The 12,030-nt window shown below is 46.5% G+C and overlaps 1 protein-coding gene across 4 annotated transcripts; it reads left to right on the top strand.

Moving 5' to 3' along the window:
- The first annotated feature begins 388 nt into the window (after positions 1 to 388).
- On the top strand, positions 389 to 3,693 carry PRR13 (proline rich 13). 4 transcript variants are annotated; one of them, XM_032420518.1, is made up of 4 exons: positions 389 to 459; positions 1,040 to 1,078; positions 1,439 to 1,803; positions 3,032 to 3,693. In XM_032420518.1, exons 2-4 carry the CDS (start codon positions 1,060 to 1,062, stop codon positions 3,077 to 3,079), a joined length of 432 nt encoding a protein of 143 aa, XP_032276409.1. In that variant the 5' UTR covers positions 389 to 459; positions 1,040 to 1,059; the 3' UTR covers positions 3,080 to 3,693. The 4 variants fall into 4 exon arrangements, with proteins under 4 accessions (XP_032276409.1, XP_032276408.1, XP_032276407.1 ...); XM_032420517.1 differs by having other exon boundaries at positions 411 to 503; XM_032420516.1 differs by having other exon boundaries at positions 411 to 507.
- The last annotated feature ends 8,337 nt before the right edge of the window (positions 3,694 to 12,030 follow it).

The following is a 12,030-nucleotide window of genomic DNA, read 5'->3' as shown; positions in this document are numbered from 1 at the left end:
GGGGGGTTGAGACTCAGCAGCTCTCCGCCTTCTCTTAAGCGCTCTGCGTATATCCGTGTTACAATACTTACCACGGTGTATTATTCACCTTACAAGGTGTCGCACCCACCGAACTAGGAGCTCAGAGGGCACAGGCTGAGCTCCCTGGCTCTCTCTCAAGAGACTTTGCCCAGAACCTGGCTCCGCCCTCTCCTAGATCTCTCTTGGTCCCGCCCCCAGGGATTTCCGGCCCGCCCACTCCTCTGCACCCGCCTAGTTCCCTGCAGAGCCCCTATTGCAACCGTTGTCCACCAGCCTAGCTGGGACTAGAGTGATTGACGTGCGTGTTCTCCAATCACTACGACGAAAGACAAGGCGATTGCCAATTAGGTGGTAGCAGAGGCAGGTGCTGAAGCCTAGGGTGGGGGTGACCAGGAAGTGAGAACCAAAGATGAGTCAAGCCCAGGCTGTGGTGTAAAGGTGACGGGGCATCTGGATTCTTCAATTTCCTCCTTTCCTCGTCCGTAGGTCAGGGGTCCCTTCGCAACTAGGAGCTAGGATCTCTATTTGGCCTATTTAATGTGGAAGGGGGTGTGCCTACATAAGTAAGCGGTCGAGGATCTTTTCTGAACGCCTTCTCCTTTTCGCCGAGAGGCCGGTCCTGTCTCCCTCCCCCACTCCTGGGGTGGGGGTGGTGAAATTAAGATCCTTCCGTAGCCTGTGGGTGCTGAAAGTCTTCCGGACTCAGTCACGGAAAGGGAGGTGAAGAAAGAGGACAGTGAGATTCGCGGACTCTGCCTCTCTACTGAGGAGTTAGAGACCTCCAGCTGCGGCCAGAGGTAGTATAAGGTGGAGGGGCCCTGGGAGCTAGATCCCAATAGTTAGAAAGGAAGGAAAAAAATAGGTGCTGAGGGCGAAGGAACGGGTGGAAAAAAATATCTATGTGGAGGTCGTGGTAGTTCTTTGAGTCTCTCCGAGAGGCGTTGGGTTTGGGCTCGGTCTTTAAGTCCCCTCCCACCTCTGCGCCATCAGCTTTTTGCCTTCATTTCTTTCTCCTCAGGCCGGAGGAAACACCTGAACATGTGGAATCCCAATGCCGGTAGGTGTTTGGGGGGATCTCTTTTCCCACCGCAACCCCTTTTCAGATGAGCCCCACAGTAGGAAGTTTCTGTCAGTTTTTCCTCCCCCTCTCCCACCTGCCAAAGCAGTCAAACCACAGCTGACCAATACTCTTTCCTTAGACTTCACTAGTCTCCCTCTCTTCCCCAGCCCTGCCAGAGCTCTTACCTTTTCTCTGCTATGCAGGTTTGTCTCCCCTCCGCCCCATTCTCCTTCCTCACCTTTGCATTTCCCTTTAAGTATTGAGTGAGAAACTGAATCCCCTTCTTTTTTGTCCTTGTTTGTTGTCAGAGACTTTGAGCTGTTCTAATCTTAATTTATTCTTTGCTTCTTCCATCAGGGCAGCCAGGACCAAATCCATATCCCCCTAACGTCGGGTACCCTGAAGGTTCCAATCCTGCCCATCCACCACCTGTAAATCCTGCCTATCCTCCAGGCCCCTTTCCAACTCCCCCAGGAGTTCCCCAGGGGAATCCAGCTTTCCCCCCAGGTGGGCCCTCTCATCCTGTGCCACAACCAGGGTATCCAGGATGCCAACCCCTAGGCCCCTACCCACCTCCCTACCCACCACCTGCTCCTGGCATGCCTCTTGTGAATCCCATGGCACCCGGCATGGTAGGACCGGGGATGGTGATGGACAAGAAGATGCGGAAGAAAATGAAGAAAGCTCATAAAAAGATGCACAAACACCACAAGCATGGCAAGGTCAGTGCCCTCTGGAGTCTGGCTAGGAAGGGGTGCCCCCACAGAGGGACTAGGCTAGCAGGAGTGGGCAAGGGGAGATTTGCAGTCTGAAGACATGGAGCAGCCATTGTGTTGCTCTGGTAGATGGTTCTTCTTTGTAAGGTATTCCCACTGGTAAGAATCTGATAATCTTGAAATATTAGGCTAATCGGGCCTTCTGTCAAGGAGGGGCTACCCTGAGCCTTAGAATAGATACCAGAATCCAAAGCCCTTCCTGTCTGTCTGTTTCTCTCCCAGAACTTTTGCTGCACTCCCATCCCCAGATGCTTGTTTTAGCAAGTTAGACACACCCACCTTCAGTGTTCTCAAGGTTTTGTGTTAATTACAGGGACCTTTTGTCCTACCACCCAGCAGGACTCAGTGGCTCTCAGCCTCAAACAAAACCTAAATTTCATGCTCAGCCCCAAGGCGAGTATCTTCTACACTCTAAAAGAGTGTTAACTAACAAGTAGCTCTCAGAACAACTCTGGAAGGACAGAACCAGCCTGGATCTTGAGGAGGCCTTAATTTACATTTTACTGCCTAGTGTTTATTTGCCTTAGGGCTTTGGGCACTACTTCCTGGTTCTGGATCTTTGGTAGAAGTTTGAGGAGAAGGAAAGATGAGGTTGAATGGGGGGAGAAATTACCTTGGAGAGACTAAAAAATGTTTTTGATGACAGTTGTGATGGGAGTGTGCATCTGAAGAACCTTGACTAGGACCCTCCTCACCTTCTCTCCCACTTTCCTCACTTTCTCCCATTTGGGGCTTAGGAAAAAGTAGAGATTGATGGGCACCCAGATGCTGGTTCTACTCACTTGTCTTAGACCCACAGCTACACGAACTTTCCATGCAGCCAGTCAGTAAGCATTTGTAAGGTAACAGCTGTCTCCTAGCACTATGCTATGCTAGCACCTATAATTTATTCCCTGCCTCGGCACTGGCTCAGGTAAAGAAAATTAGAAACATGTTCCAAAAGCAGTATTCAGTTCTGTGCACTGATTTAGGAGGGTTTAATCCATTCCTGTATGTTCACTGCTGTAGGAAATGTTTGCTTTTGCTGTTTAAGGGAGAGTCTGTTTCAAGACTCCTCACCTTCTTAGGAAGCAAGGGGTGCTTGGGTGGAGGGGTAGAGCACCAAAGAATGTCCCATGGAGTGATCAAAGGTCATTGGATCTGATGCTGTCTCCTTTCCCCTTTCCCGTTACAGCATTTCTCCTCCTCCTCCTCCTCCTCTTCCAGCAGTGACTCTGACTGAATACAGGGCCTGGACCCTTCCCTCAAGCCTCTCCAGTTCTGCTCTCCCATCAAGCTTCAGATGCCATCTTGTACTGGGGAAAATTAGCCCTTGTGCCCCTTCTCCCTCATCCCCCAATCTGAGCCTTACTCTGCTGTTCAGCCCTAACTGGCTAGGGAGAATGGGAAAAGAATTGCCATGGGCTAGCAAAGACCATCTTCTCACTACTTGGGTAGAACTTTAAGCTGATGAGTTTAGCAGGAGAACTATTTTTTGAGGATGGCGAGACCTTGTAGCTAAATGCCGAAGATGAGTTTAAGATCTGTAAAATGTGATTTTTTAAAACTTTCTTTTGCAATACTTGTAGTTGTTAGGTGTTGTGGAAATTTAATTATGGAAAAAAAGAAACTGTGCCATTTTTGTAATGGTGGCTGGCACACTTTGGTGATTTAGTGGCAAATAGATTTCCCAGCAGCCTTTATTGATTGTACTAACTGTAAGGCTGCTGGGAGGTGGAGTCCATTTGGTTGATAAGCTCTGCTTGCCCTTTTGGAATCTCACTCCTTAGTTCAATAGGCTGGCTTAGGTCCTTCTCATTCTCCACCTCTCAGTCCAAATAAAGCTTTTTTTCCTGGTCTCTGTTCACCTGTGCCATTACCTTGGTTGGGCCCAGCACATTCTTACTACTTTTGCTGCCCTTCCATAGACCCTCCAAAGTGTATCAGTTTTATAGTAAGGAACCAGCGCATCAGTGAGGAAGACACCATATGTCCCTATGTCCCTGTGTTTCTTAAGTGGGAGAAACCTTCAGAATTGGTTCAGGCTACTGGAATGGATCTTTATTGTCTTCCCTTCAATGAAGATACAGGTCTTTAGCATAAGTTTTCGTATCTGCTACAGAGGTTCTTAACCCTGGCTGCCCATCAGCTATCAGAGAATAATGTATTGTGGGTTTTTTTTTTTTAATTCAAGTTAGTTAACATATAGTGTATTAGTTTCAGGGTGAGAATAATTTAAATTTTTTTTAAAGATTTATTTATTTGGGGCGCCTGGGTGGCTCAGTTGGTTAAGCGACTGCCTTCGGCTCAGGTCACGATCCTGGAGTCCCAGGATCGAGTCCCGCATCGGGCTCCCTGCTCGGCAGGGAGTCTGCTTCTCCCTCTGCCCTCTTCCCTCTCATGCTCTCTGTGTCTCATTCTCTCTCTCTCAAATAAATAAATAAAATCTTTAAAAAAAAAAAAAAAAATTAAAAAAAAAAATTTAAAGATTTATTTATTTGACAGCACAAGAAGGCAGAGTGGCAGGCAGAGGGAGAGGGAGAAGCAGGCTCTCTGCTGAGCAGGGAGCTTGACGCATGGCTCGATCCCAGGACCCTGGGATCACGACCCGAGCTGAAGGCAGATGCTTAACCGACTGAGCCACCCAGGTGCCCCTCAGGGTGAGAATAATTTTGAGTTTTGCCTTAAATCTATTGAATGAGGGGGTGCCTGGGTGGCTCAGTCAGTCAAGCATCCAAGTCTTGGTTTTGGTTCAGATTCTGATCTCATGGCTCGTGAGACTGAGCCCCTTGGTCAGGGGTATTTTCCTTGGATATTCTCTCCCTCTGCCCCTTGCTCTGCTCGCTCTCTCTGTCTCTCAAATAGATGAATAAATCTTTTTAAAAATTAAAAAAAAATCTTATTGAATGAGGCTCTTAAGGATGGGGCCGCCCTACAAATCAGGTTTTTTTTGTTAAGATTTTATTTATTTATTTGACAGAGACACAGCGAGAGAGGGAACACAAGCAGGGGGAGTGGGAGAGGGAGAAGCAGGCTTCCCGCCGAGCAGGGAGCCTGATGTGGGGTTCGATCCCAGGACCCTGGGATCATGACCTGAGCTGAAGGCAGCCGCTAAATGACTGAGCCACCCAGGCGCCCCAGGTTTTTTTTTGTTTTAAAGTAGGGTCCATGCCCAGTGTGGAGCCCAATGTGGGGCTTGAACTCACGACCCTGAGATCAAGACCTGAGCTGAGATCAAGAGTTGGATGTTTAACTGACTGAGCCACTTAGGCCCCCCCACAAATCAGTATTTTTAAGAAAACATGTGGGTGATTATGATACACTGAATTGATGGCCCCTAATTTATTATATGCCACGCACGGTACTACACATCAGGTTCTCAATGATCTGCTGAGGAAAGGAAAAAGGTATCCAAGAGAACTAATTAATATAGATGTTATAAAATGCCAGAGGGATATAAACCTAGAAATAAGTGGGAAGGGTAGGAGGGATCAAAGATGACTTCACAGGAAAAGTGACATTTCAGCTACCTCTTGGACCTGGAGCATGAAAAGTATGAGCAGAAAAAAACTAAAGAATGGATTTACCAAGTGGAGGTGGGTAGAGGAGCCAGGAAAGGCACGTGTGCTTAGGTACAGAGTCATAAAGTTCCATAGCATGTTTGGGAATCACAGGTTTCCCGGTGGGGCTAGATTGGTTTTCTAGAAAATTGTTATTGAGGAAACACTGTGTTCTGGGTGCTGAACCTACGAAGATGAATAAGACTGTCTCTGCTGTTCATGATCCACAAGATGGAATGGAGCAGACGGACACGTAAATAGGTTATTATAATACTGTAAAAAGGACCACAATAGAGACAGGGTCAAGCAGTGGGGGAACAAAGGAAGGAGTGATGGTGCCACTGGGAAAATGAGCTAGGTCTGGGCTTTGCCTCCGGATAAGTAGGAGGCGCCCAGTTGGTAAATAATATCAGCCAACAGTGAGCATTTATTGTGTGCCTGCTTTTCCAGTGTCCTGGATTTGGGGGCCATTCTAATGTTATATTCCAGTTATTCTCCCTTTTCATTTATTCATCAGCTCCTCCTTTTTGAGGAGAAGGGAGATGTGGGCACAGGGGCGTTGTGAGGGGAAGAGAAACAGATGTTGACAAGCTAGAAATGAGAGAGACAGAAGTGGTAGAGGGGGGAAACACAAAGAGAAGCCAAGAAATTAAGGAGAAAACTCACTGACCCTCTTTCTCCCCACTCTTAACCATGGAGAACACATCCCCCTTCTTGGCATTTCTAAGCCGTATGCAGAGTGCCTTGCTGTTTTGTTATTATTATTTCTCAAAAATTTACTAACTTTTTTTTTTTAAGATTTTATTTATTTATTTGACAGAAAGAGAGCGAGAGCAGGAACACAAGCAGGGGGAGTGGGAGAGGGAGGAGCAGGCCTCCCGCTGAGCAGGGAGCCTGATGCGGGGCTCCATCCCAGGACCCTGGGATCATGACCTGAGCCGAAGGCAGACACTTAACGACTGAGCCACCCACGTGCCCCAAAAATTTACTAACTTTTTAAAAGCTAAAAATAATATATATACTTGGGGAGAAGATTGTAACTTTTTAAAGTTTCAATTATTTAAGTAATGTCTATACCCAATATAGGGCTTGAATTCACAACCCCAAGATGAAGAGTCCAGTGCTCTTCCAACTAAGCCAGCTAGGCTCAGATTACTTAAAAATAAATAAATAAAAAATCTTTTTAAAAACTTAATTTTTTTTTAAGTGAGCTCTATGCCCAGTGTGGGCTGAACTCACAACCCAGATATCAAGAATTGCATGCTCAACAGAGCTGGCTAGGTGCCCCAGATTGCAACATTTTTTTAATAAAGATTGATTTATTTATTTTAGAGAGGGGGGGGGCAGAGGAAGTGAATCTTTTAAGCAGACTCCCCACTGAGCGTAGAGCCTGACATAGGACTGACCCTGAGATCACCACCTGAGCTGAAATCAAGAATAGGACACTCAATTGACTGAGCCACCCAGGTGCCCCCAGATTGTAACATTTTTCTAATTATTTATTTATTTTTTAAAGGTTTTATTTATTTATTTGACAGAGAGACAGCAAGAGAGGGAACACAAGCAGGGGCAGTGGGAGAGGGAGAAGCAGGCCTCCCGCCGAGCAGGGAGCCCGATGCGGGGCTAGATCCCAGGACCCTGAGATCATGACCTGAACCGAAGGCAGATGCTTAACCGACTGAGCCACCCAGGTGCCCCAGATTGTAACATTTTTAATAGGATATTCAGCGAAAAGATTCTCCTCTCCTCAGATTCCCAGCTTCCTCCCCAAAGCCAACCACAACTACCAGACATTTTTATAAACTTCCAGAGCTATTCTTGCATAGTCAAGCCCCCCCCTTTATTTGTATCCTACATTATTCCTATTGTCCCCATTCCCCACTTTATATGGGAGCATGCTATAGGCCCTCTTTTGGACCTAACATTACCTCATTTAACCATCTATTTTGAAGCTGACTTCATCTGTGCGTGTGTGTGTGTGCACGTGTGTGCATGGGTGTGTGTCCAAGTGTGCTAGTGCATATAACCTTGTTTTAACATCATTCAACTTATTCAATCTTTTATTGCTGGAATTTTAGATTGTTTCCAGTCTTGCTATACACTTAACTACTGCAGTGAACATTTTGGACATTTATCTTAACTAGAGGTTGAAAATCGGATGCCATAGCTGTATCTGGCTGAGTATTTTTTTTTTTTTAATTTTTTTGGAGGGCCCACTCACTGTGTTAAATATCAGACATTTTCTTTTTTTCTTTTAAAGATTTATTTATTTTTAGAGAGAGAACACAAGCAGGAGGGGCAGAGGGAGAAGGAGAGCAGACTGCATTCAGCAGGAAGCCTAATGTGGGGCTTGATCTCAGAACCCTGAGATTATGACCTGAGCTAAAACTGAGAGTTGGATGCTTAACCAACTGCGCCACCCAATATCAGACATTGCTGATACTGGGATGCTCCAATATCAGACATTGCAGACATTGCAATGCTCCAATATCAGACATTTTCAATAAAGATTTAGATTTTCAGCTGGAAACTCTAGCAACAGTGGGTTCACAATCCTGAAGGCAGAAATTCTGGCCCTGAGTAGTTGTCATTCCCTATAGATGGGTCCTGTACTCTCCAGTCGTAGCATCCTTTCAACTTCCTGTTGCCTTCTTTCTTCCTGTCTCCTGAGAGCATTGGGTTTGTGCCCTCTTTTGTGCAACAATATAAAGCACTAAAGATGGTTCTCAAATGTGTTTGTCTTATGCCTTCACCACCTTGTGTCCACGAGGGGAGTCTGGGATTCTGCCATTCTCTTCTTATTATAAACAAAGTATAGCAAGGTTTCCACACAATTGAGAATGGGAAAGGATAGGAAACCCGTGAGATCTAAAATACAAATGGACACTTTAGCCTTGGGGATTGCCAGTCATGGGATGAGTCTTTAGTTTGCTGCCTTTTTGGAATCATCTCTCTATGTCAGGTTGCTTTATGGCTCTAGGCAAACTCACTCTCTTCTTTCCCCCTCTGAGAGGAATTTATTGATTCATAAAATTATCAGGTATTGCTATTAAGTGCATCTCATCTTTCTCTTTCAAAGTGACTGCAACTGTTGCCCAGTCCTAGGAGAAGCCATGCTATTGTTAGTAAAGGATGATGTTATTTTATCAAAAAATTTTTAAAGATTTTATTTACTTTTTAGAGAGAGAGAGCACAAGCAGGAGGAGTGACAGAGGGAGAAGGAGAGGGAGAAGCAGGCTCCCTGCTGAGCAAGGAGCCTGATGGGTGGCTCCATCCCAGGACCCTGGGATCATGACCTGAGCCGAAGGCAGACACTTAACCGACTGAGCCACCCGGGTGCCCGTATTTTATCAACTTTTATTTGATCGTTCTTTTGCCTTCCACATTAGAGGTGACTTCTTGGATAGCTACTCACTTCTACCTGAGCTCTCAGGGTCTTTGGAGTATAAACGACCCAAGTGCAAAATCTTTTTTTTTTTTTTTTTTTTAAGATTTTATTTATTTGAGGGAGGGGGAGAGAGAGAGCATGAGTGGGGGAGGAGATGGAGCCAGAGGGAGAGGGACAACATATTCCCTGGTGGAGTAGGGAGCCTGACTCTGGGCTCCATCCCAGGACCCCAGGATCATAACCTGAGCCAAAGGCAGCCGTTTAACCGACTGAGCCACCCAGGTACCCACCAAGAGCAAAATCTTTTTTTTTTTTTTTAAGATTTTATTTATTTATTTGACAGAGAGACACAGCGAGAGAGGGAACACAAGCAGGGGCAGTGGGAGAGGGAGAAGCAGGCTTCCCATGGAGCAGGGAGCCCGATGTGGGGCTTGATCCCAGGACCCTGGGATCATGACCTGAGCCGAAGGCAGACGCTTAATGACTGAGCCACCCAGGCACCCCCCGCCTCCAAGTGCAAAATCTTGAGGTTAATCTGATCTTCTGCACAGGCCTCATAGTAACCCCGCTCCTTAGTTTGATTTGAAATGTTAGTGTCCTGGGGCACCTGGCCAGCTTGGTCAGAAGAGCATGCAACTCTTTTTTTTTTTTTTTTTAAGATTTTATTTATTTATTTGAGAAAGCGAGAATGAGAGAGAGAGAGAGAGCACATGAGAGGGGGGAGGGTCAGAGGGAGAAGCAGACTCCCCGCTGAGCAGGAGCCCGATGCGGGACTCGATTCCGGGACTCCAGGATCATGACCCGAGCTGAAGGCAGTCGCTTAACCAACTGAACCACCCAGGCGCCCCGAGGATGCAACTCTTGATCTCAGGGTTGTGAGTTCGAGCCCCGTGTTGGGTGTAGAGATTACTTAAATGAATAAAAGTTAACACATTTTTTTTGAGGGTGCCTTGGTGGCTGAGTTGGTTAAGTGTCTGCCTTTGGTCTGGGTCATGATCCCAGGGTCCTGGGATGGAGCCCCACGTTGGGCTCTCTGCTCTTCGGGGAGCCTGCTTCTCCCTCTCCCTCTCCCTGCTGCTCTGCCTGCTTGTGCTCTCTGTGTGTCAAATAAATAAATATAATCTTAAAAATAAATTTTTTCTGAAGTGTTAGTTTTTTTTCCCCCCCAACATTTTCTTAATTTCCTTTCCTCTCTTTCAGTATTTGGTCTGCTCCTTGCCTTTGCCAATGACAGACTTCTTTTTATTTCTATCTCAAATTGTTTCTAATACACACACCCCCACACCAGGGAACTGGAATCCCCAAGCTGTATTTTTCACTTCCGGAAGCTGTTCCTCTTCAGATGACTCCACTGAATTGGGGTTACCCAATAAAACTTAATAATATTAAGGCCAGAACTGACACCTAAAGGACTTGAACAAGGTTCAATAAATAACCCTGTATTTGCTTTCTCTTAATTTCCTTCTCCTTATTTTGTCTTATTCCCTGCCAGAGCTCTTCTGGGTTTTTTGTTGTTTTGTTTTGTTTTTTTACAAAAAGTTTTTATTTATTTTTTTAAAGATTTTATTTATTTATTTGACAGAGAGAGACACAGCGAGAGAGGGAACACAAGCAGGGGCAGAGGGAGAGGGAGAAGCAGGCTTCCCGCTGAGCAGGCTGCCCGATGCGGGGTTCGATCCCAGGACGCTGGGATCATGACCTGAGCCGAAGGCAGTTGATTAACTGACTGAGCCACCCAGGCACCCCTTAAATAAATAAAATCTTAAAAAAAAATTAAAGAGACTGGGGTAGATGTCTTTTTTTTTTTTTTTAAGATTTATTTATTTGAGAGGCAGGAAGGGGCAGAGGGAGAGAGAGAATCTCAAGCAGACTCCCCGCTGAGTGCGGAGCCCTACCTGGGCTCCGTCTCACCACCCTGAGATCATGACCTGAGCCAAAATCCAGTTGGCTGCTTAACCAACTGTGCCACCCAGGTGCCCCCTGGAGTAGTTGTTTTGCAGACTATCCCACATTCTGAGTTTGTTGATTATCTCCCTGCAGTGTGATGTATTTAACTTATTCCTTTATCCCTCATAAATTTCCTGTACACTGCAGATTAGGTCTAAAGGTTGATAAGATTAAGATTAAACACTTTTGACAAGAATACTTAATAGACAATGCTATGTATTTATTTTATCTCATCAGGGACACATAATGTCAAACTTGTCCTGCTATTAGTATTGCAACGTTTGATCACTTGGGTACGGTGGTGATTATGAGATCTCTCCATTTTAGATTACTTTTTTTTTTTCCCTGTGCAATTTGCCAGTAATGTGTGTGGTGATATTTGGCCCTATGATAATATCCTCTCCCCCTATCAACCTTTCACTTAAAGTTTTGATGACTGATGCCACCGGCCTGAATGAATTATTTCATTTTGGGTTGCAGAATGGATGGTGATTTTCTAACTCTTTCATTCTTTTTACATTTATTAGATGGAAATCTTTTAAAAAAGAGTTTTCCTTCAACGGATGAACTACAGTTCTTCCTAAGAGGAGTAAATGCTTAATTCTTTCCTTTTGATCACTAATTTTCAGAGTAAGGAGTTGGTGTAAAAGTTGCCTTCAGTGTGGCAAATTCGGTTTTTTTATCTTTCTTTCTTTCTTTTATTTTTTAATGAGTATTACTATAGACTACTGGGTTTTTCCCGTTTCTTTTCTTCTCACCCATCCCTTTTCCCTCTTGTCTCCTTTATCCATGGCGACTGCCAACTCTCTCCGCACTCACGCCTGATCTTTCCAATCAGCCCGCTAGGGGCCACTAGCTTCTTCCCTGTCCCCACGCTGCCGCTCTATCTTAAGACTTGGCCATTCGCTACCAGGTGTTGTCTCATTGGTGCCGACGCTGTCCATGGAGCCGCTCTAGGCTGTTGGGAGGCCGTCCGCACTGCGTGGGGAAGGTTTGGGCGACGCAGTCGCCTCGCCGGCCCCCGGGGCGGTTAGCGCTTCCGGGGTCGGAGGGTGCGCGGGGTTGAAAGCGGGCCGCTCCGCCCCGTCCCCCTCCCAGACCAGCAGAGGCAGCAGCCGGAGCAGCCGCAGCCTGCGCCCTCTCCCGCCCGCCCGCCCTCCGCCCGCCCGCCCGCCCGCCCTCCGCCGCCCTCCACCCGCCCCGGGGTCTCTTTCCCCCTTCCTCCTCCTCCTCCTCCACCCCCCCCTTCCTCCTCCGCCCGCCCGCGGGGCCCCCCTCGCCTTCCCGCCCGCCCCTATT

Source organism: Phoca vitulina, unplaced genomic scaffold (assembly GCF_004348235.1).
Source record: "Phoca vitulina isolate PV1807 unplaced genomic scaffold, GSC_HSeal_1.0 scaffold23, whole genome shotgun sequence".
NCBI lineage: Eukaryota > Metazoa > Chordata > Mammalia > Carnivora > Phocidae > Phoca > Phoca vitulina.
This window is presented reverse-complemented; position numbering and strand designations above follow the sequence as displayed.

Coding starts and splice junctions, on each gene's coding strand:
- PRR13 (XM_032420518.1), top strand. Junction 1,804..3,031: donor AACACCACAAGCATGGCAAG/GTCAGTGCCCTC, acceptor TTCCCGTTACAG/CATTTCTCCTCCTCCTCCTC.